This window comes from Polyodon spathula, chromosome 12, assembly GCF_017654505.1.
Source record: "Polyodon spathula isolate WHYD16114869_AA chromosome 12, ASM1765450v1, whole genome shotgun sequence".
In the NCBI taxonomy this organism is placed as follows: Eukaryota; Metazoa; Chordata; class Actinopteri; order Acipenseriformes; family Polyodontidae; genus Polyodon; species Polyodon spathula.
Window position 1 is genome coordinate 40599179 of NC_054545.1, and position 26497 is coordinate 40625675.

General features: G+C 40.2%; 1 protein-coding gene across 3 annotated transcripts in view; it reads left to right on the forward strand.

Moving 5' to 3' along the window:
- LOC121324201 (C-type mannose receptor 2-like) overlaps positions 1–26497 on the forward strand; it is a 59932-nt gene that overhangs the window by 15348 nt on the left and 18087 nt on the right. For all 3 annotated transcript variants that reach the window (XM_041265799.1, XM_041265796.1, XM_041265798.1), the window contains exons 7-15: positions 1754–1936; positions 5411–5565; positions 6969–7073; positions 16805–16920; positions 17103–17251; positions 18023–18237; positions 19396–19538; positions 25182–25278; positions 26211–26346. In XM_041265799.1, coding sequence (XP_041121733.1) covers positions 1754–1936; positions 5411–5565; positions 6969–7073; positions 16805–16920; positions 17103–17251; positions 18023–18237; positions 19396–19538; positions 25182–25278; positions 26211–26346 — 1299 coding nt within the window. The remainder of the gene's footprint in view (positions 1–1753; positions 1937–5410; positions 5566–6968; positions 7074–16804; positions 16921–17102; positions 17252–18022; positions 18238–19395; positions 19539–25181; positions 25279–26210; positions 26347–26497) is intronic.

Here is a 26497-nt window from a genome sequence, read left to right on the forward strand (position 1 = left end):
TTTGCAAAACCTGTACTCATAGTCACCCACACCATTGTAAGTCACAGTAATTAAAAAATGTGCATTCTGGTGCATTTCAAAATGCATCTGTAAACAATATTTGTACAGAAGTAATATATTAATTTGATTCCTGTATATAGATATTAAAATCAGAAAAATATTTAATCACCTTTATAGCATATTAAAAATCATGGCAAACCATTGTAAACTATAGTAAATGCAGAGTATAACCATGGGAAAACTGTAAGTTTACTGTGGTAAACTTTGAAAAGGGCAATCAGATGTAAAAACATATATCTCACACTGTACTGTCACACACATAGAAAGTGACCTTTAAGAACAATACACAAGGGCTCATCTGGTAAAAGCGTGGCTGTGTGGTGTGCAGGGGTGTTCTAGTCAGTGGAGTGCAGGTTCTCGTCCTGGCTGTGTGGTGTGCAGGGTGAGTGTTCTAGTCAGTGGAGTGCAGGTTCTCGTCCTGGCTGTGTGGTGTGCAGGGTGAGTGTTCTAGTCAGTGGAGTGCAGGTTCTTGTCCTGGCTGTGTGGTGTGCAGGGTGAGTGTTCTAGTCAGTGGAGTGCAGGTTCTCGTCCTGGCTGTGTGGTGTGCAGGGTGAGTGTTCTAGTCAGTGGAGTGCAGGTTCTCGTCCTGGCTGTGTGGTGTGCAGGGTGAGTGTTCTAGTCAGTGGAGTGCAGGTTCTCGTCCTGGCTGTGTGGTGTGCAGGGTGAGTGTTCTAGTCAGTGGAGTGCAGGTTCTCGTTCTGGCTGTGTGGTGTGCAGGGTGGGTGTTCTAGTCAGTGGAGTGCAGGTTCTCGTCCTGGCTGTGTGGTGTGCAGGGTGAGTGTTCTAGTCAGTGGAGTGCAGGTTCTCGTCCTGGCTGTGTGGTGTGCAGGGTGAGTGTTCTAGTCAGTGGAGTGCAGGTTCTCGTCCTGGCTGTGTGGTGTGCAGGGTGAGTGTTCTAGTCAGTGGAGTGCAGGTTCTTGTCCTGGCTGTGTGGTGTGCAGGGTGAGTGTTCTAGTCAGTGGAGTGCAGGTTCTTGTCCTGGCTGTGTGGTGTGCAGGGTGAGTGTTCTAGTCAGTGGAGTGCAGGTTCTCGTCCTGGCTGTGTGGTGTGCAGGGTGGGTGTTCTAGTCAGTGGAGTGCAGGTTCTCGTCCTGGCTGTGTGGTGTGCAGGGTGAGTGTTCTAGTCAGTGGAGTACAGGTTCTTGTCCTGGCTGTGTGGTGTGCAGGGTGAGTGTTCTAGTCAGTGGAGTACAGGTTCTCATCCTGGCTGTGTGGTGTGCAGAGTGGGTTTTCCAGTCAGTTGAGTGCAGATTCTCGTCCTGGCTCGCCGCTCTTTACTGGGGATTCTGGAAGGAGCGATGTGTTGGCTCTGGCACTCCTGTGAGTCAGGGAGGCAAAACCAGCAAGGACTGTTCCTCCTGATTGTTCTAGAGCGAACCCTACTGACCAGGGGCCTGGCGAGCTCAAGCAGTCCTCCAGAGAGTGGTAGCTTGCTGAATTCTGCTTTCGAGTTCCTGGGTATAAAAGAGGAAATTGGCTTGGTGGTGGGATCGGAGGATGTCCACTGAACTCTCAGTGTTCCTGAGCTGTGTGGGGAATTGCCACAGTGAAGGAACATAATTGGACATTCTAAATTGGGGAGAAAATCAGGGATAAAATAATTCGGCACACTAAATTTATAAAAAGATACTACTTTATTAACTGTAAAATGTTTCCTTTATATTTTCCTTTGAAACATGGCCATGGAGCAACAGAGACTTACCGGAGGATGGAGTGTGATGGATCTTGGCAGCAGTTCCAGTCCAGCTGTTATCTTTGCAATAATGAGAAGATGAGCTGGCAGGAGGCCCGCCAAGCCTGTCACAAGATGGAGGCTGACCTTGTGAGCATCCACACCCTGCTAGAGCTCGAGTTTGTCGTGAAGTCCATGAAGCGCGGTAAGAGGAAGGCTGAGGGGCTTGGACTTAACACAGGGATAACATGCACCAAAGTGTCTAGGTCTACAAGGACTTTATCAGATCAGAGTAGAATGTTCTTTTTCTATAACTGTGTGGTTGTCTGAGCTGAGATGAAGTTAAAGTTATGAAGTGCAAGGCAATTTTGCCTTCGTTGGGCGTGAAGATTCACAGACACCATTGAAGTTCTAGGGGGGAAAAAGGCAAAACATAAATCCAACCCAAGGGCACCAAGGCATAAAACAACAAAAAAGAAACACAGAGAGCCTATTCTGTTATCATAAAAAACATTGAATAAGTGGATTTTCTAGGAGGGAGTGACTAATACAGCGGTGCGACGTATGCACTGGTGTGTGTAATATTAAATTACGGTACCAGTGCCACAATGGGATTAATACAGTCACAGTTAACATGGCTCACACAAACGTAACGGTCAACATCCCAATTATTTTTTCAGGCTCTAACAAAAAAACCACTGTTCTAATGAAAAGTTTTAATTTATTACTCTCAATACCCTAAGTCACTTTGAATGTTCAATGTAAACATTCAGACTCTTTCAGAATAAAAATGTCACAGCTATACTGCTTCTCTGTTAACACTAGCTGCCAATCTCTGTGGATTTCTTTATTTCCACCCTCCCGAGCCATTGATTTGTCAACATTCAGACTAAACCTTCCCCTGGGATCCGTAGCAAACAGCTATTGGTTAGAAAGCCGAGTAAATGTATCAAGTTTGAGCTTGTTGTATCGCAGTGCTTTTTTAGACTGGTGTGGCAGAATAGGGGGAGGAGTCAGGTGAAGCACCTGGCTCCAATTTGTTTTAATTGGGCCTTGCATAAAGGTAGGGGAAACCCCATAATGAGGGCTGCGTACAGCTGTGAGGAGACCTGTCTGGTCAGAATCAGCACAGGCACTGTGGAGACCTGTATTGGAATGTCTGTGACAGGGAAATGGCTTAGCCGTCAAGTAGTGTTAGGTTAGGATTAATCAGAAAGAAAAAGAAAGTTTAGTTTAGCACTCCCGGTTGGAGTTAGGTTTTTGTCTTGTTTTGTTTGTTTATTTAATTGTGTGAATAAAAGTGCGCAAGTACGCACCGAAAAAGAAAAAATCCTGTGTTGGGTCAAATAAGTCGTGCATAACGAACCTGTGAGCCAAAGGCTTGGATACACTGGATAATGTAGGACCGTCAGACAAAAAACGAAAATGCTAGTTTTGAAATTGCCAGGTTTGAAATTGCGTGTTGTTGAATTTGCTGAAAAAACAGTACATTCCTCGTGAAAAAGCATTTTGATTGTAAAATAGGAAAACTAAGATTGAAAAGCTATTTTGTAACAATACGTTTTCAATCTTGACTTAAAAATAGTAAGCGTCCCAGCTTCCCTGGCAGAAAAAGGCAGAGCATTCCAGATTTTAGGAGCTTCACAAGAAAAGCACCTTCTTATATTATTTGTATTCACCCTAGGAATAACCAGCAGCCCTGCATCCTGTGATTAGGAGTGTACAGAGTCAATGGTTCCTGTAAGTAACTGGGTGCAGATCCATTCATGGCCTTAGAAGTTAAAATCTAAAATCAATTCTAAACTGCGCAGGGAGCCAGTGCAAAGAGGCCAAAACAGGCCAATACATATGGAAAACATCTATATGGGGCATCCTGTTTATCTTTTGGTCTCTCTGTCACACTGGTTATTTTACATATTAGAGAAACTAGTGATGCTTTATTACAAGCTAGGATCAGAATCTGGGAGTATATGAAAGCAACTATCTGTATTTAAAGAACAATTACGATGGAGATCACGTGACCTTACCGCTGGGGTGGCTGCTTGCTGATAGAGCTCCTGTCGCCACTTCGCTATTGAGCAACTTACGCTCTTTACATTATTATTTGATTATTTTCTGTATAAAAATGGTTTACTTACCATTTTTGGATGACTACTTCACGCACCCGTTGCTTCCCCTCAATCTACACCGGAGGGAAAACATATGAATACGTCACTTGAGACGTCTGCTTGGCAGTTGCACATACTTTCCGTGGATCAGATCAGGAAGCAATTGACGTGGTTTTGCGGTGATTCGAAACGTAACTGTAACAGGCTGAAGGAAGATGGAGGGTGGAAAAGCTGGCCTCCCGATAGACAGAGGCACTAGATGGGCTGAACAATGTGACCTCAACAAGATGGCGCATTGTGGCAGCGTGGCTTGCAGTGTGCAGGTGCAGGAGTGATGCGGTGATCAGTGAAAGGCAGACAACAAGAATTCCAAATGCAAGAGGTTTAATTATAATCCTGGTCTGGTGACCGTAAATAGTAAATCCCAGGCAATACACAGCAATGTGTATTGCACTGTTCTAAATAAAGGGTTGTAGTCCCAAATAATAAACACAGTCAAAGTACACACACAATATACAAACACGGTCACCAGTCCTGGGTGATTGCTGTAGTGCTCGTGGTGTAAATACAGTCACAGCTGATCGATCAGCGAGGGACTGTGGCGGATTAATGGGAAGGGGACTGGTATATGTAAAGGAATTGTGTGTGTGTGTGTGTGTGTGTGTATATATATATATATATATATATATATGTGATTCAGAGTGTGTAACATGTGTGTAAGTTTTGTAAGTAGTGTGTACTAGGTGCTTTGTTATTGTTTAAAGTGTATTAAATTGTTAATTATTAGACCCATCATTACCTGCAGCTGGCCTTCATTGTAAATTAGGGCCAGCTGCAGAGTATAAAAATTGTGCAGTTAGTCAGCACTTGGAGGTCTGCAGTGTGAAAAGCGTCTGTGTGACACGACCTTCACAATCGTAGGTGTATTATTTCATGTTTGTTATTAAAATTTGCATTATCATTTGCAAGTAAACTGTGACATGAGGGCCTTATCAAGCACTATATTCTGCAATTTTGAATACTGACTTTGGGTACTGTTTTAATTCTGGAAACTGGTGGTGTTTTTTTTTCTATCTTTTGCTAAATTGCATTGCCTTTTATGTTTTACGCTGTTCTGTGCATGGGTAACATTTGGATTTAATTTTGGTGTTGGGGTGATAATGGGGAATTTTACATACTGCTACAATGCGTACTGAATTTAAAAGTATTGTAGCCTGAACTGAGACAAACAACTGAAATTTTCTTTTATCTAGTGTAGTGCCCCATGTTTGTTTTTAAATGAAAATGCATGTTTGCTATAACATGCGTTTCTTTAAAAACTGTGCTCTTGAGACCTAGTTAAATAATTAAAGTGCAAAATGGGAAAGACTTAAGGAATTATCTTGTTAGCTAAAATTACTTTAAACTGCAAAAACATGTGAATAGCTTGCACTGGAATACATTAACAATTGAGGAAGACATTTCCCAATTGGATGCGGTTCAGCTGTGGTATTTATCAAGTTTACTGTATTATCAGACTGCCCTGTGACTGTGTCTTGTTTTGACCCCTGTGTGCCATTCCTCGCTCTCAGATGTGGATGAGCTGTGGATCGGTCTGAACGACGGCAAACAGCAGATGAACTTCGAGTGGTCTGATGGCAGCCAAGTTCACTTCACCTTTTGGCACCCCTTCGAGCCCAACAACTTCGGCAACAACAGGGAGGACTGTGTGACCATCTGGGGGCCTGTGAGTACAGAGGATCACAGATAGTCTGTATGTCCTAAACATGAACCCCTTCAATAAACGACATGGTCATCGCTGTCAATAACACAGACACACAGTCTCACTGCTATTACACCCTGCCACAGCTCTCTTTGTATTCATTATACTGGAAACGTTCAATGAACAATGCTGTTTTGTGATTAACCCCGAAGACCTTGGGTTGAAAGCCCCCTACCAAGCGTCATGAGTGGTTTACTATATACATGTAAAGGAGTCGTCCTGCTACGAGTTAATGAAGGGCCTCTCTTTTCTGTGTTCTGTTCTTTATTTGCTCATCATTCAGCACCAGCAGTTAAGGGGTAACCATTCTCCTTTTACATACTGGAACTAAATGATTAATTGTGTCTATGTTCTGTTTTGTAACATCCTGGTGACCTGTTTTATTTATTTTTATTTTTTTTATATTTAAATCACCCTGGCCTCAACAGAGCCCTCTAACATGTCTGCTCTCTTAGTTCAGCTGGTACACCAGAGTGTAACCGTTAACCTGTCCCCCTGCGTCACTGCACCCCGAGCGGGTGTAAAAATATAACAACACCACATAAAATAATAGTGGTCTTTCTTACATCTGTTTGTTTTATGTGGTATTTCTTATTGATGTGTTTCTTACTTTAGGGGAACCGTGTTTCGGGAGGGGGGGATTGGTGGTTACTCTAGTGTCGCTGTACTGTCTAAACAAGGATAATATAAGTTTTACTTAATATTTTACACCCATACCAAGTTGCACTTTAATACTACCATCATTTAAATAATCAATTAGGACCTTTCTGCCAATTTACATATGTATACATGTACAGTGTCACATGTACAGTGAGATTTGCATAACCTTGATAACCAAATGGCTCTATTTTAGTTATCTAAACAGTGGTGGTATTTAGATCCGTCGAGAACCATTACAATGCTGTCCATCCCACTGACAATCAGTGCCTGTTTCAAAACTAAAGTTGTCGCTCTTCGGACACTAAGTAATGCAAAAGGAATGTTATTTCTCAATATGGCTAAAGTGGGAAAAGTCTGGTCAGTGATTCTAGCTTTAGGACAAAATAGAACTATTTTGTTAGCTACAGTTACTAAGATGAGACAAAAGTGGATTATGTGTACAAGTGTTGCAGAATATAAATCTGAAGATGCTTTAATCAAAATTTGACTTGAACATTCTACGGATTGTTTGAAATAAACAGGCCATCCACAAAACTACAATTTACACACTGAAGCAGGCATCAATATGTTTGTTATAAAAACAAGATCACTTCAACATTGAACCACTGTGCGGTGCAACTCTATTGTCTGTTATGTAATAACACACTGAATTCCATGAATTGATAAGCAACGTAAACAATGTGGCTGGTCTTCTTTGTGCTGCTCAGGAGGGCCGCTGGAATGACAGCCCCTGTAACATGACGCTGCCATCCATCTGCAAGAAAGAGGGCCGACAGACCGACAAGAAGGAAGAGGACCACGAATGCAAGAAGGTAGAGTCCAGGGCCAATAGGCATTCTTATATTTTCAGCATCAATTTGTTTATACCGTTTCTGAATGATCCTGCATCCTTAAAGCTGGTGTTTCATAAGACTTATTTACACCTCTGCATTTGACTGACAAGCTAGAGAAAGTAGGAAGTTGTAGAAACAAGAAGTTGTCCAGACAGTTATTGCTAGGAAACTTGGAAATGCCCACTCCAATATTACTACTACTGCTGTAGATGAGTGAGATCAATACTATGGCACAATTTGTGTTGCTTAAATGTTTGAATTCTTTCCTGGAATAGGATGGAGTTGAAATATACATTTGTTTCTATTTCTGTTGGAATCATATTTGGTAGTAATAGTTTTAAAACCATGGGATTTAGGTGCACAAACATGGTTGAAGGGTTAAGTGTTAGCGTTTTAACCTTGTATGACATTAGTCCAACAACAGTATAATTGTTCACTATTATTCAAAACCCAACTGAATCATTTGGAGATATTTTTAAGGGACTAAACTAATGAGTGTCAGTTCATCCATCCAATAAACTTGTTGATTTTTATATAAATATTTAGAAGATACTGTGTGATTACTGCATGATTATGAGGTCCCTCTGTATGTGCATGTGCTGGTATGTTGGACAATGGCATGAATCATTAAGAAAAGTATAAAGAGAAGCATACAGTAGCATACAGTACATACAAAAGCAACCAAGTACATCTTTCTAAAACTTATTTGGTCTAAACAACTTATTTGGGCCGCATATTTCGAAGTCGAGTATGCTGCAAAAGATGTGTGATTTCCATATACCTTTGCTGTGTTCTGTGTTGTACATATCAAAGTGTTGTATTGCAATATTAATCACACATCATGGGTCAACCGGGCAATTCATTTCCCAACATTTACTTGGGAGCAGTCAATAGGATAAACAATGATCTCATCCAAGTATTGTGTATCATGCACCCTGCTGTACTAATTCCAATCAGAGCACCAGCATTGTTGCAGGAGGGAGCAGGAACAGGAAGCACAGATGTTTAGAAGAAAAACTCTTTCTCCTGGTGAACGTTCCCAAGTAGAAATTAATTCACCTATGATGTGTGAAAAAAAAATCAGTCAAATATATTGAAACAAAATTGCTACGATATGGACAACAGAGGATACAGAAAAGGTAAAGTAATTAGTTTCTTTCAAACAATTCTTATGTCAGTGCTGAGTCACTTAAACTAAGACAATAATTGTTGTCTTTCAGTTTGAACATGATTTAATAATTGTGCCCAAAGCATCATTATTGCTAATGACTGCTAGCTGTTTTCCTTGCAGATGTGTTATAATTGCATAAGGAGCCCTGTGATTATTTAAGGAGATTAATCACAATAAGCAATAACCATTCACTGTAGTTGCTCTTGCAGACAGCCTGATGCTGCTGCTGCTTCCCATCTGGTTGTCATTCTCACAGCTGTTTTCCTTCAGAAGAATAATGCCCTAGCCTTACGGTCCAGCACACTCTGCAATCACCAGGGGAGCTGCAACTCCTTCAGTCTGAGTTATTATCAGTGACACACTCCTGCTCCGTTGCCAAGAAACTTTTTTTTTTTTTTTTTTTTTTTTTTGCTAAATCAATGATGTTTCACAAACACCACTTTTCTTTTGGTTAAAAGGGGGCTGTTAGAGAGGACCCCGAGTGGCTCACCTGGTAAAAGCACTGCCGTGCAGCGTACAGAGTGAATCATACAACCAGAGATCGCAAGCTCAAATCCTGGTTGTGCGAGGTAGATGGTCTTCACTGGGTACTCTAGGGGGTGCTGCATTACCTTTGCTGATCCCAAGGTTGTCAAGGTGGGATCCAGCTTAGACTGTTTCTCCTCACCGCTCTGCAGTGGCCCCTACAGGCCAGGCGCCGAGTGAGCTTGGTGGCGGAGATTTGCTTTGCTGGTCTTTGTCTTCCAGAGTTCCCGGGTGTAAAAAGATGTCGATTGGCTCCTGGGATTGGAGGACGCCCGCTGAGCCTCAGGTCCCTGAGCTGTGTGAGGAATCACCACAGTGAAGGAGAAAAATAATAATAATTGGGCATTTCAAATTGGGAGAAAATCAGGGGTAAAAAATTTTTTTTTTAAAAAGGGGGACTGTTATAGAGGGAGCCAAAGTCCCCCTAGGCTGTTTCAGTTTGTCTAAAGGTCATGTCGAATAACAATGTTGGAAAGCGTATTCAATCTTTATTCAGAAGCCCATAATACTCTGCATATGTTTGGGGACTTTGGGTCTATTCTAGTATATTTAGGTCTTCTTATAATACGGACATAAGACTGTCCTGTACTGTCCTCAGCAAACTGATTACTGGACAGGACACTGTTCTCTCCTCAGGACACTCACTGTCCTGTACTGTCTCACAGGACCTTTATCAGCAATATCTTCACCTCACACACTTAGTAAGTCATATTTTTAAATATTAAAGTTTGATTGAAAGGAAACACTTGTAGAATGAAACAACCATCATTCTTCCAATGCTGTTTGTATAAAATATTTTGGATAATGCATTTTTCGGCTTATGCCCAAAATCCTAGTAATGCCATGTGTTACTGTATTAAAGGATTCCTTAAAAAGTGCTTGTCAAAGGAAGCACTCCTGAAAGACTTGTGGTATAACCCAGCATACAGTAGCACCTACTGTAGCCTCCAGTGCTTGCACTGAGATGTGTAACAGTGCGCTAAAATTACATTTGTGGTTTGCATGATGTGCAACAAGATCAAAACCATTGACAGTAGTATATTCATACAATACCATTTTCAGAACTAGCGAGATAGTGGAATCAAGCGAAGGGACAATAATCAATTTTGGGGCAGTTCAAGACCCGTATTTATTTAGAAATAAAAAGACGACAGGAAAGTGGTCAGGTAAGGGGGGTTGGAGAGAACACACACACACACACACACACACACACACATAGACACAAGACTGGAGCCAGTTCCTCTAAGTCTACTCCGATTCCTCTCTATCCTCCGGCTTCTCCCCTCTTCGCCTCTCTCTCTGTGGTCTGCTCCGGCAGTGGTCTCGCTGCCCCTCTCACTCTTCTCCACCAGTCGCGTCCCGACCCTATTCTTCCCTCTGGTCCGTTACCCCTTGTAATCTCCAGGTTGTTTTCCCTCCAATTAATGATCTTTTAATGTTTGTTTATTTTTATCGTGTTGTTTTTTTTTTACTCTCGTCCAACTGCCACCCCCGCGACGATGCAGAGCCCTCTTTTATCACTTCGTAGGCCCTGCCCCCAGTTGTCCCCTTCACCAATAGGGGCGCTCTCCTGGTGTCACCCCACTACTGGAACGTCTCTTCCTTGTGGGATCCGCAATCCCCCTCAAGACATTACAGTACCAAGATTAAATCATATTTATTCTTCATTCAAAATGTACGCAACAAACTACACCAAGCACATTTGGGGGCTTCAGTCTTCGTAGCAATTGCATTTAATTATTTGTTTTGAAGGGAAACAAAGAACTCCTAAGGCAGTCCTGTTAACCTGTCCTCCACTCAGTGCTGTCACAGCAGCAGCTCTTCTGTTCAGGCCATTTCAACAGCTGTTTATATTGAGCACTTCGATTTTTCTTGTAAATATTAAAAGCTCTTCTGTTAATCGTGACTGTCCTGAGTTGAACCCTGGCCGGCATTATCCTCTGTCCACACAGAAAAAAAGCGCTGTTGAGGGCTGGCAGTCGCCCCAGCAATCTGCGCAAGACATTTGTTGGATGGTGGGAAATTCCTGTGCAGCGGATATTAAAGGATATGCATTACAGCTGTTAACTCTGGCTGAACAATCCCCAAATCTTAGTTTAACAAACAAATATTTAAATAAGCAGGCTGCCCGAACTGAAAAGAGTACATTTATTTTTTCTGTGTACTTTTTATATCATTTCTTAATTTCTAAATTTTTCGGGGGAAAATCTTTTTGTGGCTGTATGCCCCGCCCCTGTGCATATTTTTGTGTTAGGTGTTGTATGTATTGTGTTAATGTTGGTGTATTGTAGTTGGTACACAGGATATAATATGGGTTGTGAACACAAGTGATTTAAAATGTATATTTGTATTTAGGCACGAGGATTGCACAGCACTTCACGTGCACTAGATTAATTCATGTGCAGTTGTACCGAGACTCCAACTGAATGATTGATTAGCAATTGAGTCTCTGTACAGCTGCATAAAAGCAGCATGTTTTCACGCACTCAGAGTTGTGTGTTCTTAAGTGGAGAACGGGTGAGAGAGAGAGAGAGAGAGAGAGAGAGAGAGAGAGAGAGAATTAATTTAACAGTTGCTGCAGTGTGCTGGAAGCTCCAGCACGGTACTTGTTTTTCTGTTTGTTGACTATTTTGTTTGTTCATCTATTTACTTTGGCCAATGTGCCGTTTTGTTTGTTCAGTCTGTGTTTTTCTGTTTTGTTCAACCTTTTTATTTACAAACAGGCACAAGCAATTGCCTTCATCATTTCACCTCAGTACTGTGTGTGTTTCTTTCTGGCCTGACGTCACCACTCAGCCAGCTGTGTCACACACCTGTTTTTATTTTCTTATTTATTTTTACTTTACCCACTATGAAATGACTTATGACCATTTTTTATCTATGTAGTATCTTTTCATGACATCACATAGTGAACCTTACATTAGATACTGTAGCTAGAATGTAATGTTTGCATGCATAGTTCCTTTGTAACACTAATGATGTGCTTTTGGTAAATGTAGCAAGCCTACATATTATTCAATGTTTAACCACTTCTTTAGAATTTATACGTTTTAAACATTTAAAATTCCCATTCCTATCACGCACACGCACACGCACACGCACACGCACAGCACAGCACAGCACAGCACAGCACATTCAGGAAAAAGCCAAACCTGTCCATGTGGGTCAGAAATCAGAATATATAGTGGCATTAGCCAAACACAGAACTTACGTGATTCTGTAATATACTTGCTGTTCTGTGTTTTGTGCAGGACCAATCTGAAAAAACTGAAAACTGCTCCCCGCAATAAATTAAAACCCAAGTGAAGTAAAACAAGTAAAACCCTGACCAGTTGGCTTAGCATGTGAGAAAAAACCGAACTCTGTTGTACTTGATGAGAGAGCAGACTAAATTGTGTGCAGATTTGGTTATTTGGTTACGTTTATAAGCATAGAGCATGGAGGGAAATGATGTAATTGACACACACAACAAGACTCTCGTAAATTGATTTATTGGAAAGGGAGACTGAAATGCAGGAAGTGTCTGGGGTTCCAGATGAACACTTCAGATCTGGAAACAAGTGGACTGTGAAAGTTAACCAGTATATTTGTTTGTGGGCTGTTAATTGTTTGTCCTGGATTAAAACATTTCTGTGACATCACCCTTGATCTTTTGATTGAACCTACTAACAAAGAGTGACTGAGTGGCTTTGAAGAGAAGAGGAGTGCGGGGCAGATATATATTTTGATTAACAAATCCACAGTGCTGCGAATCCATAGAATAGTGTGGATTCATTAACAAAACCACAGTGAGTCAGAACAATTCAACAGAAAAGCAAATACCATTTTATTACGCAACAATCGTGTCAACAATTAATTAATTAGTATTGAATATTTCAAATTTAACACTTAGAAAAGGGCTTGCGATTTTAAATTTAGCATTTCATATTGTTTGCTAAAAGTAGAATAATGCAATTATACATAAACAATGTAAAACTTTTTTTTCATAATTATAAATTGTGACAGGTTTTTTATTTACAGGTATAACTTTGAACACAGTTCTGGGTTCCTAACACGTCTTTGGTGTATAAAGCAAGCATGACAACAGAGGATGCCTTTAAACAGGACAATACCTAGACGTTTATTTTTTCCGTGGTGTCCCTTTTCCAGTAGGAACACAGCTTCTTTTAACAAACAGTACAAAACAGAAATAAACCCTAGCTTGTGTTCTGGAGCTCTAACTAAACTTAACAGGATCCTCACTGTACTTTTAGTCAGACACTGACCCAGGTTACTGGCTTTAAATACACAAACCACAGGTTTAATATACTTAGTTTAACGTACACCACATTCAGGTCTATACACAGTTCCTCACCTTCCCACAGACAGCTATTGTCTTTGAACCTGGACATTTTATACCTACCTGACTTGTTAAATTACGAGCAGGTGTAATAGTCTAACTGATTGTTAGTCAATCAGTGTTCTTGGATAGCTGTGGCATTCTGGGAGATGTTGTTTTTCATTCCTTGTTTAAACAGCAAGAACTACATTTGTTTGTTTTCAGTCACAAAAGCAAATTTGTAAACCATCAATTACACAGAAGTTAGATTTAAACTCAGTTTTTGCATTTCGTTCCTAGCTTTAACGATTGTTCAAACAAGATTACAGCCCACTTATGTATATGTATTACTGTACATGTATTACCTATAGATGTTATTTGCAATGTTTCTGTCCAGTTTCATGAGCAAGCGTGTACGTCTCAGCTTTATGCAGTGGGAGCTAGTTGGATGCGGACAGCAGAGCAGGAGAAGACAGTTTTATTGAGGGGAGAAAGCTAGCTGTCCCCTTTTGCAGTCCTGCTGCAAAAAAATGTAAACCCAGCCTTGAACTGTTGGGCTGTGAAAAGTAAAATAAACGAGGTCTGGTTGACGGTGGTGTTGCACAGAACTGAGACACCGATTACATAATATTGTCAATCATTAAGCATGGGCATCGCAAGCCAAGAATTCATAATTACAATAAATATGTTTTTTTTTTCAAATCAATTGTGCTACAATTCAACAACAGCCCACTAGACTCAAAACACTATTTTGAACCATTAAATGTCAGTTTATAAAATAGATTCCAATGTCTGGGGCCTATTTAGAGAGGATTGTATTAAAATGGTGATGTGTGTAAGAATTCTAGGAAACCAGTGGCGCATTGTTAATGAACATTCCAAGAGTATCCCCACATCTATTCATATAAAACTGCTGGTTTATCAGATTATAGCCAAATTCAATCCAAGACCACTATAGAGCTACTGCTTCTTCTTCGTATGTCTGATGTAGAGCAACAAATATCATTTTACATTAAACCAGATAATCTGGTGGTTAAACCAGATAATTGAGTCAGGAGTAGCGGAGTGTATCGCTGTGATGCCTCCTTCGTATTTGTGAATCGGGCATTGGGTTGTTCTGTGTTCCATGGTCTGTTCTGGGTGACCACAGTTGCACACTGGAGAGTTTTTAATTTTCCATTTGTGCATAAAGTATCTGCATCTGCCATGGTTTGTGCGGTTGTGGTTTAGGGTTGTCCATAAGCGCCATGGAAGTTTGAAGCCAAGGATCTTGGGTCTTTCACAAGATGTTTGTGACTTTTTGTGAACTCCATTTGGCTTTCCAAGCATCATCAGGGTTGAAGTTGCATTGGCGAAGGTTAAGCGTTTGGGCCCTAAAGGGCTTGCGTGACTTAAAGCAGTGGGGAGGGACGTTATTAAGATCCTGGTGGATGGGGAGACACTCATTTTCCACAATTCACTGGACTTCCCGGAGGGTTGTGGCATCCCGACGATTGGATGGGGGAGTGATGTGTGACAAAACGGGCAGCCAGAGTATTGTGGGCGACTTGAGGGTTCCAGTGATGCACCGCATTGCAGTGTTAAGCTGGACATCAATATGTCGAGTGTGGCTACTTCTGGTCCATACAGGTGCTCAGTACTTGGCTATAGAGTACACAAGGGCCATCGCTGATGTCCGTAACACTGAAGCTGATGCTCCCCAGCTTGTGCTTGCTAGTTTCTGGACCAAGGTTGACCCCTGTCTTCATCTTGGTGGCTACCTTCTTCCTACCTTCTTGTTCTAGTGTATTGTAAAGATTGGTACAAATACAATGCAGTTATCATGTTCACTTGGGAAAGTATGACAGATGGATGCACAGACACGATTAGCATAAAAGGGCCACCATTTTTTCAATGAGGACTTAAAAAGGCTTGCACTTGATCATATTTAAATACTGTATACTGGTACTTTGAAAAAATATCTTTGTGAAAAATATTTCAAATTGTCAAAAATGGCTACATTGCAATGACATATACTTTGCATGTTTACTTCACTGTTCCCCTTTCTACTGTTGAAAGCCTCCGGCACCAAACTGAGTCAACAAAATGGACTTTTCAAAGATAAATTGAAAACTTCCTATTTATTTTGTACATTTAAGAGATTAAATAAAAATAACATAATGACCTTGTAACATCTTTAAAGTTATAACATCTTTGTTTTTCTTGCAGAATAACTGAAATACCTTACAGAGTTGTGATTTAGAATCAGTATTGTCCTGGTGGCCCTACACCTTAACATTAAAGAGACATAAGATATCATTATTTTTTTACTTGCAGGTTGATAGCGCTTTTTGTACAATAGTATTTTAAAGCAATGTACAGTACATAGCAGAAAAACAGACGCAGAACACAAGGCTGTGTACGACGCAGTTTAACCCTGCGGTTGAGTCCTGAAACAAACACGGTATTTAATGCACCCACAATATACAAACACGGTCACCAGTCCAAAGTGAGTGCTGTAGTGCACGTCGTGCAAATACAGTTTATCATGAAACAAGTGCAGTGTTGTCTGGGTTTTGTGCTGGCCTGTAGTAACAGCTCCGGATCGTGTTAGCATCATGCCTTCCCCTCCCCTCCCTCCCCGTGCTTTATGAAAGAAAGAATAATTGGGAGGAGAAGCCTTAATCAAAGAAACATTGTCCTCAGCTCCAAGCCAAGTTTCAGTTAAAGCTAAAATGTCCAGGTTAAAGTCCTTAATTAAACCATGAATTTAAGGCGCTTTATTAGCGAGAGCTTTAACATTAAATAAAGCCAGGTGGAAAGTTGTATTATCTGAAGCGTGCAGCTGGGCAGAGGTAGTAGGGATTTGATACTAAAACAAACACCACAGGGTCTGTTAAAAGGCAATAAATACTGTGTGGTAAGATATTTTAACTTACATTTTTTACCATTCAACACGGCAAACCTCTTTAAATCCTCTCCCGTCCCCAGTTCCTAGTTTAAATAATTTGCTAAATGGTTTTCAATGTTAGCGGCTAACCTACTAGCCCCATCCCTGTTTAGGTGCAGTCTTGTAGAATATAGTAGTTCCAAAAAAGCAATCACAGTTATTTATAAATCCTAGCCCTTCTAGCACACACCTCTTAGCTAGCCATTTATTTTTCAAGTGCACTCAAATATTTTTTTTTTCCTATGGTTGGCTACATCTGGCTAACAGATTGAAGATCTGAAGAACAGATGGTGCTGGAAGTCTTGTAGTTGAATGGGATGCTAATTAGTAAAAAATACTTTAAACATCAGAAAAGCTACATTTGTATGTATTATTATTAATTTGTGTAACTTGATGGGTTTTGTGTTTATTCTCAGACGATACTATAAAGCTCATTGTGTGATACATTGAATCGCTAACTTAAATGGCTTATAATTGCACTGTGATGAAAACTGGTAAGGACATTCTTGAGCACAAGAACTGGAGGCATCTGTATTTCAACCATGCATTTTTACATGCACACATAGTGGGTATAGATTATCCAGTACTTAAAGAGCAGTCATGTTTTTGAAAACTAAACAAAAGCATGTGTAATTTCTGACAGAAGTTGATTAGCAGTTAATAAATACTTGGAAGGAAGTTCAGTTCCATGATTGTCACACTGGTGGCTTCTGCTATATAATTGTGTTGTTTTAGTTGTTCTCATCCCTGCTGCCTCCCCTATTTAGGGTTGGAAGTGGCACAGTCCGTCTTGCTATTGGTTAGGAGAGGAGCTCCTGTCCTTTGAGGAAGCGCGGAAGACATGTTCTATCAAAGAGTCGAACCTTGTCACCATCACCAACAGGTACTGCTGTCAGCTGAGCCCCGACCCCATCAGCTATAGTCAGCTTTGAGTTTATTCACTAGTCTTGTGCTACACAGTCGTTTGTGAGTTCTTGTGAAAGCTGCTGTGACTTCTCAGCTTTCAGAATTGCATCAAGGCAATGTTACCATGTAGAATTAAACGTCATCTTCTCTGCCTGTTAGGTTCGAGCAGGCCTTTGTCAGCAGTCTGGTCTACCGCCGGACAAACGATTTAATCTGGACCGCACTCCATGACCAGAACGGAACCGGCTCGTTCCGCTGGCTCAGTGGCGATGAGGTTATGTACACCAACTGGAACCGGGACCAGCCAGGTACGAACCACTGGGACAGAAGAGGAAAGCAGCTTTGTGCAGTGCGGTGTGATTTACATGCACAAGCAAACCAGGGCAAAGGGTTCAGAGTTTGGAGATGATTTGAACTCCTGAACAGTTTACTGTTTTAAATTATTAACGCATTTACAGCTGTGGGGAGCAAGACACCAATGGTGCTGTTGAGAGCTCAAGAATACATTGGAAATGTTTTAATGACCTATATCTAGTTATAAAGTAACAAATAGTCTTGCTGCTTTTAAGACACATTTAGGTTAGTGGATATTTTATGTATTAGATTAATGTTAGCCTACTTTTTTTGATGAACACTTTTAACTGTAGTTGTTTGACATTAGTATGGCGGCTCATTGAGGCCACCGAAAACCTTTGTTATGTTGAGTTCATGGGATCACTCATCTCAGGCTCTTGAGAAAAAAATGCCATCATCTTGTGGTCACGAGATCATTTATCTTATATTATCGAAACGTTGAACTTATGACATTTTTTTTAGTATTTCTAAATGTATCGCTATTGAGTGTTCAGTAGTTATGGATGAAAAACTGTTTAAAAAATGCCTTGCTAAAACTGTAATTCTAACCTTATTAATAACCGCAGGATTTTTCAAGGGGCATCCATGCTTTGAAATACGTTAAAAACAACCATACCTCTTTTGAGGGATAGCATCTCTCAGTTCATCAACAGCAGACTAAGGGTGTATTTATAACCATATGTTGAATGTGTTTTTTTTTTATTTGTCTGTGTTTCTCTCCTCAGGATACAGCAAAGGTGGCTGTGTGGTCCTGGCAACAGGCAGCTCCACAGGTCTGTGGGAGGTGAAGGACTGTAAAAGCAGAGCCAAGTACATCTGCAGACAAAACCAGGACACTTCGGTGAGCCCAGAGCTCCCTGTGCCCGTGCCCACCCCGAGTCTAACCGGGACCTGCCCAAGAGGCTGGAGCACTTCCAGCTCCCTGCACCACTGCTACAAGGTAAATTAAAGTCCCGCACCGGACAACAGCACCCAGGAGATATGTGGGATGAGTAATATGACTTCTGAAGAGTAGCAGGTTATGTAGGATGGGGTGACAGGATCTTAACTGAGGGGGCTGTTAGGCTGCTTTATGTGAGATGTTAAACTACTACTCTGCTATTAATGGGGCTATTTTAAAAAAACAAGTATTAACCCCAGTGTCGTAAACTCTAATGCAAGTAAAAATACATCTTTCACCTGGCATAACTGTCCCCTACACCCTTGCAAATTTAATTTCAAGATGCATATTTAATTTCAAGTCCTTAATACCCAAATCCCTAAAAATGCCAACAAAAAAAACTTGAAAAATGATGTATTGAATAATCTGTAATCTGCTTCAGTCAATAGAAATATGCCTAGGGAAAAGAAACTCCTGCTCTTCTGCTTGATCCACATAGCTCTGTTTGTATTATTTATTACGGGGTCTACCCACCATTCCAAGCTGGCTTGCTTAGTTAAAAGTGAAGACTTGTTGCATAGCTGGTGTAACTGATGCACTAGAGACTGTCACACTTTGCTGCACCGTCAAGCCACATGTGTTTCCAATCAAAGCAGAAACTAAAGGCTGGCTGCAGTCCCGTGCAATCCCACTGGGGTTCAAGTACTCTGAGGTGAGCAGATTGTCATGTTGAAGCTGACCTGCCAAAAAATCCAAAAGCTGACACAGAAATGTAAGGACTAAGAGGAGCTGCTGGCATTTAAAATGCTTCACACATTTTAGAGTTTAAATCAGGACTAACACTTATTGACTAACATCAAACCCCAGAGTAATGTTAGTTAAGTTTTTTTTTCAGTTTTGTAGATTACTGTTGAATTTGCATTTTTCAGAAATGTGAGTTAATTAAAGACTTAAGTAAACGCTTTGATAATATGGCCCGCAGTTTTTTTTTTTTTTTTTACACATAAATAATGTCATTTATTTTAGACACTCTGTTGCAGTGTTTCTTGCTGTGGGTTATATGAGTGGTTACCAACAATCCAATCGTGTTAAAGTTTAAATGTGTTTAAACATTAAAGAAATTAAGTAAATGTTAAAGATCTTCAAACAGACCTTTTTAGCCACAAACTATATTATAGAGTCTGAAGAACCCATCCCACGAACCCCCTCTCTCCCCAGGTGTTCCACTACGTGGGGGTCCAGGACAAGCTGAGCTGGCTCCAGGCCCACCTGTTCTGCCGAGAGCAGGGCGCTCAGCTCCTCAGCATTGCCAGCTTCGAAGAGGAGCAGTTTGTTAGCCAGATTCTGCATGAACTCTTTGGGTGAGTCTGCAGGGGTCAGGACCACAATGGGTTCATTATAAACCATCTGGAAGCAAAAAGTGTGTATGTGTTTCTCCAACACTGGAGAACACATCACACAACACATCACGTGTGATGACAGGAATCGATTCACTTCAGTGTATTCGGGGTGATTCTCCTGCGCACACAGACAGAGACCCTGCTTGTTTACACTGCATTTTGCAAAGAGAACCAAACTGACATTGTTTGCCAAACAAGCTTTTATTTAATGTTTTTCTAAGTGAACTTTGTCATACTCTGTACAGTATAATTATTATCTCTGCAGACTGTCAGCATGGTTCCCATACTGTACTGTACATCTGGAGAACCGCTTATCCAGTTGAAATGTTTTCTGTGGTGGCAGTGGATGTACTCATTTTTGTGTCCTATGCCATGTATATTCAATTTATTTTTAAACATAATCACAATTAATTCATATGTCCTGTTTCACTAACCAGCTGGACACTGGAAACTGTTCTAACAACTTGCTATACTGGAACCTTTTGTAATTGTATGTGTGAGGTATATTTTAAGGTTTAATTTGAAATGTCTAGGGGAAAAATTAAAGTAAAGCACAGTTCTAAGTATTTCAGTTACTTACTGTATCTTAATAAAAGTGGGATTGAAGGTTCCCAATTAAATATAAGTAAATATGATTTCCATTACATGCGAGTAAATGTTAAAACTTCATTCCCCTAAAATACATTCCACTTAATAAATTCTGTTATAAGGGACTTTTATATTTAAACATATTATAAATATTTTTTCCTTCCACACATGACATTTTGGGGATGTCATAAGAAAAATATCTTAAGCGTATTTTCTGGGGATTAGGTTGAAATGTATAAAAAATGCTTAATTATGAACTGTGAGTTATTTAGAAAAATATTTGAACACATGGGACCGTATTTTAAAAGCCTTTTCTCCCTGCTTTATTTAACTCTTGTTTTTTGAAAGAAGAATAAAATCATGTTAATGTTACAGAATGGTAAGTAAAACACTTTGAGAATGCTTAATATAACTTGAAATATGTAACTTAGATGTTTGGTTATAGTTTTGTAAAATTAACAGGCATTTTACCTCTTCAAAAATAAATAGGAGTTCATTAAAGAAAATATGACCTATGGTTCTTTAGTATTTACAGCAGTTGGGTGAGACCCAACTAAAACCTACACCAGCCCAACTAAATAGCTTCATATTATAACGATGTAACATCATATCATTTGCAAATAGAATCAGGTCCAGTTGCTCAGTTCCAAGGTGAAAAAAAAATCTGAGTGCATTTTGAGTTCAATTGTCATGTTGCTGACACAACGATTTTGAATTCTGCTTTCTAGGATATTTGCCAGACAGTTGAGATTTTTTTAAACAGCCAGCACCCCGCTGGGCCTCCCTCCCTCTCCAGCTCTCCCCAGAGCAGACAAAGCACTGAATAAAGCCTCGATATGTGGTGGGGTAGAAAGATTGCCATATGACTAATTACTGTAGCGTAACACTTGGAAATTAGTGGAGTTAGACCGAGGACAGAGGGTAGGAGACATTTCGTCACACAGAGAGTGGAGGTGCTATGGAATTGGTTATCTTGATTTGAGGCAAAATTACATGGATCCTTTAACACCCAAGAGAAAGTTTTAAAATAAATCAGCTTCTAGGAACCAGACGAGCTTAGGATGGACCGAATGGCCTCCTCTTGTACATAAATGTTCACTGCCAAGAATCTTTCCAAACCAGACATCCCCCCCCCCCCCCCCCCCCGTAACACACACACTAAATATTTATAACAATCAACACAAACAAGTACTCTGGAACAAAAAAAAAAAAACACACGCACGAAGAAGTGAAATGCAAAATAAAGCACAATATCTTTCAGTGCAGTTATTTATTCTTCATTGGCATTGCATCTTTTTAATTTACCGAACAAAATATTTTACCGTGGTAAAGTTGGTTTGATGTTCGATGTTTGATATTTGAAACTGCATCACCTAGGCTTTCCAAACCAACTGTAATGTAGAGCTGGACAGTTGTGAATATATGCACAACCTTTGCTTCGACTGTGAATTCTATAAAGAATTTGTGACAATCATTACAATATTCCATATATGTGCATATGCCCCTATAGCAAATGAGGTTCATTAAATAGGCTGTAAATCACAACCGTATCATCTAGGCTTTCCAAACCACCTTTAATTTAAAGAAGACCAATTATGAATTGTTCCACAGCCATTTGTGCATCTGTGAATCGTACCAATAATTTATGAAAAGTGATGCACTCGCCTGAAGAAGTCTCAAAAACTAAATGTTAGAACTTGAAGCTACTGCACTAACAAGTAACTACGATGTGATAGGTGCTACAGAAACTTGATTATCCAAGAGTGATAGAGACTAATGTAATATTAGTGGGTATACACTTTATAGGAAAGACAGGCAGGACAGAAGAGGCGGAGGGGTAGCACTATACATTAAAAATAATCTTGACGCCCAGGTGATAAATCTAGAAGAAACAACACAGAATAAGTATGGGTCAGAATAATGGACAAAAATTCAAAGGGCATAATAATAGGGGCATGCTATAGACTGCCAAATTCAGACACCAAGCAAAATAATCTGTTATACAAGGACATTAGAAATTCGTGCAGCAAAGGAAAAACTATATTAATTGGGGATTTCAAATCTCTACCGTATGTGGAAGAGAAATTTATAGTTTTGTTTTATAGGTTTGTTGCATAGTTTGGCATTTATATAGGGAGGGATGAATTCCATTACATGAGAGTAGGTGTTAAAACTTCATGCTGATATTGGACTCGGGTCTCGCCAAGATAAACACCAACTAAGACATAGCTTTACAGTAAACTAATGAGATCCATCTGCGTTTCCTTATATCTGATGAGGTAGATATCCTTCTGCTTCGTGTTGATGGTTGAAGTGTAATGCTGGTTCCAGGGATCGGCCTATTTTGCCTCCCTGGTGCATCAACACACACAACGGCTGCAATACTGGCTTCAGGGATCAACTACAGTTCAGCCTCCCTAGAACATCACCTTGACATCTGTCTGGACTGAGCTTAATAGGGTACTTCTCTGGGGTCTTCCAGTGGGAACCTTCTGCCTTGGTGTTTCGTCGACTAGCCCACTATACCTCAAGAGGGCTCGACAGTGATTCAGGAGTCTCAGCATCACCCTCCTCCGTCCCCCACTCAGCTCCACCCAGCTTACTTACCTTCCTTTACATTGGCGTGAAAATATAATAGCAGCATGTACCCAATAATACTTCTACATCAGAAGGAGAGTGTTTCATTGTTTGTTTTATTTAATCAAAACAATAAAAAGAACTTAAAGACTGCATTTTCTACACTTAAATTAAAAGCTAAGTCTCTCTGGAGTACTTTGTAAACAAACAGGAGCATAAACTAAATACAGGACAGCTAAGCTGTTTTCCTGTAAAAAACAATAACACACTCTTTTCTTTTTTTAAAAAAAACAAACACAAATTTACCTATGATTGTGAAGGTCGTGTCACACAGACGCTTTTCACACTGCAGACCTCCTAGTGCTGACTAACTGCACAATTTTTATACTTTGCACCTAGTACACAATGCTTACAATATTTATACACGTGTTGCACACTCTGACTCACTATGTATACACACACACACACACACACACACACACACACACACTGTCGTGGAAATTCTAAGTTTGCAAACTGAAAACACTTTCAACACGCAGGGTACTAGATAATCATCGAGCAGTGTTCAAACATACAAAAGCAGGTTAGTTCCTTATATACCTTTAACACTAGTAAGTTACTAACATTATACATATACATTAGCCAATCATAACAGAACAACTGAGCATAAGAGCATCCAATAATAATGCGTAATTATGTCTACGTTGTCACTGGGACAAAAGCAAGCTTAATCATGGCGTAGATGGTTGGGTGTTTGTGTGGAAAGTCACATACACTCAACCTATTCTTCTATTTTGACAGCTACAGTTCCCTAAAACTGCAGCGTCTGCCAGTTTCCGGTTACTTCTCCTTTTTACTAGACAACTAGACAATTCCTTATATAGTAATTGTTTTGCTAAAGCCTATATGGTAGAAAAAACAACAGGTCTTGAAAAAGTACAAGTAACTTGTACTTTTTCATTATGCAAGTAGCTAATACTCTGCTATGTGCCATTTTTTACTACAACACACATATACAGCGGTTTGCAGAAGTATTCACCCCCTACCAATAATGTCACATTTTGTTGAATTACAAATAATGTGTGCAAACTTTTTTTTTATTCAAAGCTGAAGTGGTTAAACTGAACACTGTTATATGAGAAGAAAGTTAAACATCAGCAAAACTTGCAAAGAAAATGTATAAAATTAGATTTACTGGTTGCATAAGTATTCAGTCCCTTAAGTCAGTTACTTGGTAGAAGCACCTTTGCAGCAATAACTGCTATGGATAGGTCTTTACTAGCTTGATGCTGCCCCCACCATGCTTGACAGTTGGGATTTTGTTGACTGGGTAATTTAGACCGAAAAGTACAATTTTTGTCTCGTCTGGCAAAACCTTTTTCCACATGCCTGCAGTATCATCTACATGCTTTTTCACAAACTCCATACATGCCTTAAGATGAGGCTTTTTGAGTAATGGTTTCTTTCTTGCCACCCGTCCATACAGGCCAGCTTTGTGTAGGGACTGGCTTATTGTTAATGTGTGAACACTGACTCCCATCTCAGACACAGAATTTTGCAGATCTCTCAAGGTCATTGTTGGCTTCAGAGTGACCCCGAACCAGTTTCCTGCTTGCCCGGCTGCTCAGTTTGGGAGGACGACCTGATCTGGGTAGTGTCTGGGTGATATGATGCATCTTCCACTTCTTAATGGTGGACTTCACTGTGCTGAGAGGGATAATTAGCGTCTTTGAAATTTTCTTGCACCCTTCTCCTGCTCTGTGCCTATCTACCACTTTATTCCTGACTTGTTTCAAAAGCTCCTTGCTCTTCATGGTTAATTTGTTGTATCACTATATGAGTTGCAGCTTGAAAGTCTTTATATACCTGAGGGAAATTATCTGCAAGTTAAACCACTTTGAGTACACACAGGCTGAAACCATTTCACTCATTTAGTGACCTTTCAAACAAATCATTTGCACCTGAGCTGATTTAGGGCTGCAGTAGCAAAGGGGTTGAATACTTGCGCAACTGGGATTAATCTGTTTTTCTCTGTAAATCTTACTTATTTATAGTCTATATGGAATATTTTATTGTTTTTCACAAATTATTTATAGGATTCACAGTGGAAGCAAAGGTCGTGTATATATTCACAACTGCCCAGCTTTACAGTACATTAAAGTTGGTTTGGAAAGCCTAGGTGATGCACTTTACAAGGGAATTTGGTGCAATTCTCCCTTTGTAGCTATGTTATACATGGTACAGTATCAGTATAGGTATGAGTGGTCATCTGTATTATTAACTTTAACAATAAGCAGATAGTAACAACCAAACACCTAACAAAATGGGAAATATGTACACAAATAGATACAAAGTGAAGTTCAAATGAGATTGTGTAACATGTTATCAGCTGTCCTGCGGCTCATTCTGTGTGTCTGTCTGTGTTCTCGGTTCACGTAGGGAGTCAGACGACCACGAACAGCACTGGTTCTGGATCGGACTAAATCGGAAAAACCCATTGGACAACTGGAGCTGGAAGTGGAGCGATGGCCTGGGGGTGAGCTTCCAGTCCGAGAATCAGATTGGGCATTTCATTATTCCCTCCAGGGGATGGACCTCACCAGTGATGGGGATATGGTGCAGGCGGTCATGTGTCCGTACATATATATGTTACACTTTATTTATTTATTACATTTATATATTGCTTTTTATAAAAAAAGTATCACAAAGCACTGTACAGTACATTAAAACAAGCAGTTACATTTACACAACACAATACCTTTGTATAAAGGTCCCCAGGCAGGTCACACACACAACTTCTACATATTAAATAGCAGATGTAAAAACAATAGATAAAAAATATAATGTTAATAAAGCAGACAATTAAAAGTTACATCTGGAAAATCGTGTGATTTAAAAGTTTAACCGGCTTTCAATTGAAATGTGTTGGTTCAGTGAGACCTTAAAGGAAAATTATTTGGAACCACTATATTCATCCCATCCTTATTATATATGGTAATATAATTAAAACTGCAGTATCCTAAAGCATTGAGGTTCACAAATTATTCATGAAAATGAAATAGATATAAAATAAACACCTATAACCTCTAAATACTTAAATAAGTAGTTAACAAAGAAGAATTAAGGGGGGCTTGATTGAAGACTACATTCTTAAAAGGAGTTGAGAATACTGGACCAGAGGACACAGTTGGAAATTAAGTGGAAATAGACTTACTGTAGAGCGAGGGTAGGAGACAGTGGTGAGGGTATGGAATGGGTTACCTCATCATATTGTTGATCCTGAGTCACTGGGATCCTTTAAGTCCCAGCTCGACAAGGGTTTGAGTTCAATGAGCTGCGGGGATCTGGACGAGCACAGATGGGGCGAACGGCCCCCTCTCGTTTGGGAATTATCTTTTGTTTATTATGCTTTTCAGATAGATGACTAGATCAATAGGACAGCCGTCTAATGTGTATCCTCTTCGACAGTACTCCTATCATAACTTTGGCCGCTATCACCACGAGGATGATTTCCGACAGTGCGCGGTGGCAGACTTGGGCACCATGCAGTGGCTGGCAATGCAGTGCGAGTCTGAGCTCGACTGGATCTGCAAGATCCCCAAGGGTAAGTAGATGACTGAGGCTCTCTGCCTCTGTCTGGATTTTATCAGTCTTTTTGTGGGTAGCTGCAAGATTTCGTCCAGTTGCCGCAAGAATGCTGCAAGACTTCGTCCAGTTGCCGCCTGAGGTCCAACTGGAGGGACTCAGAGGGGAAT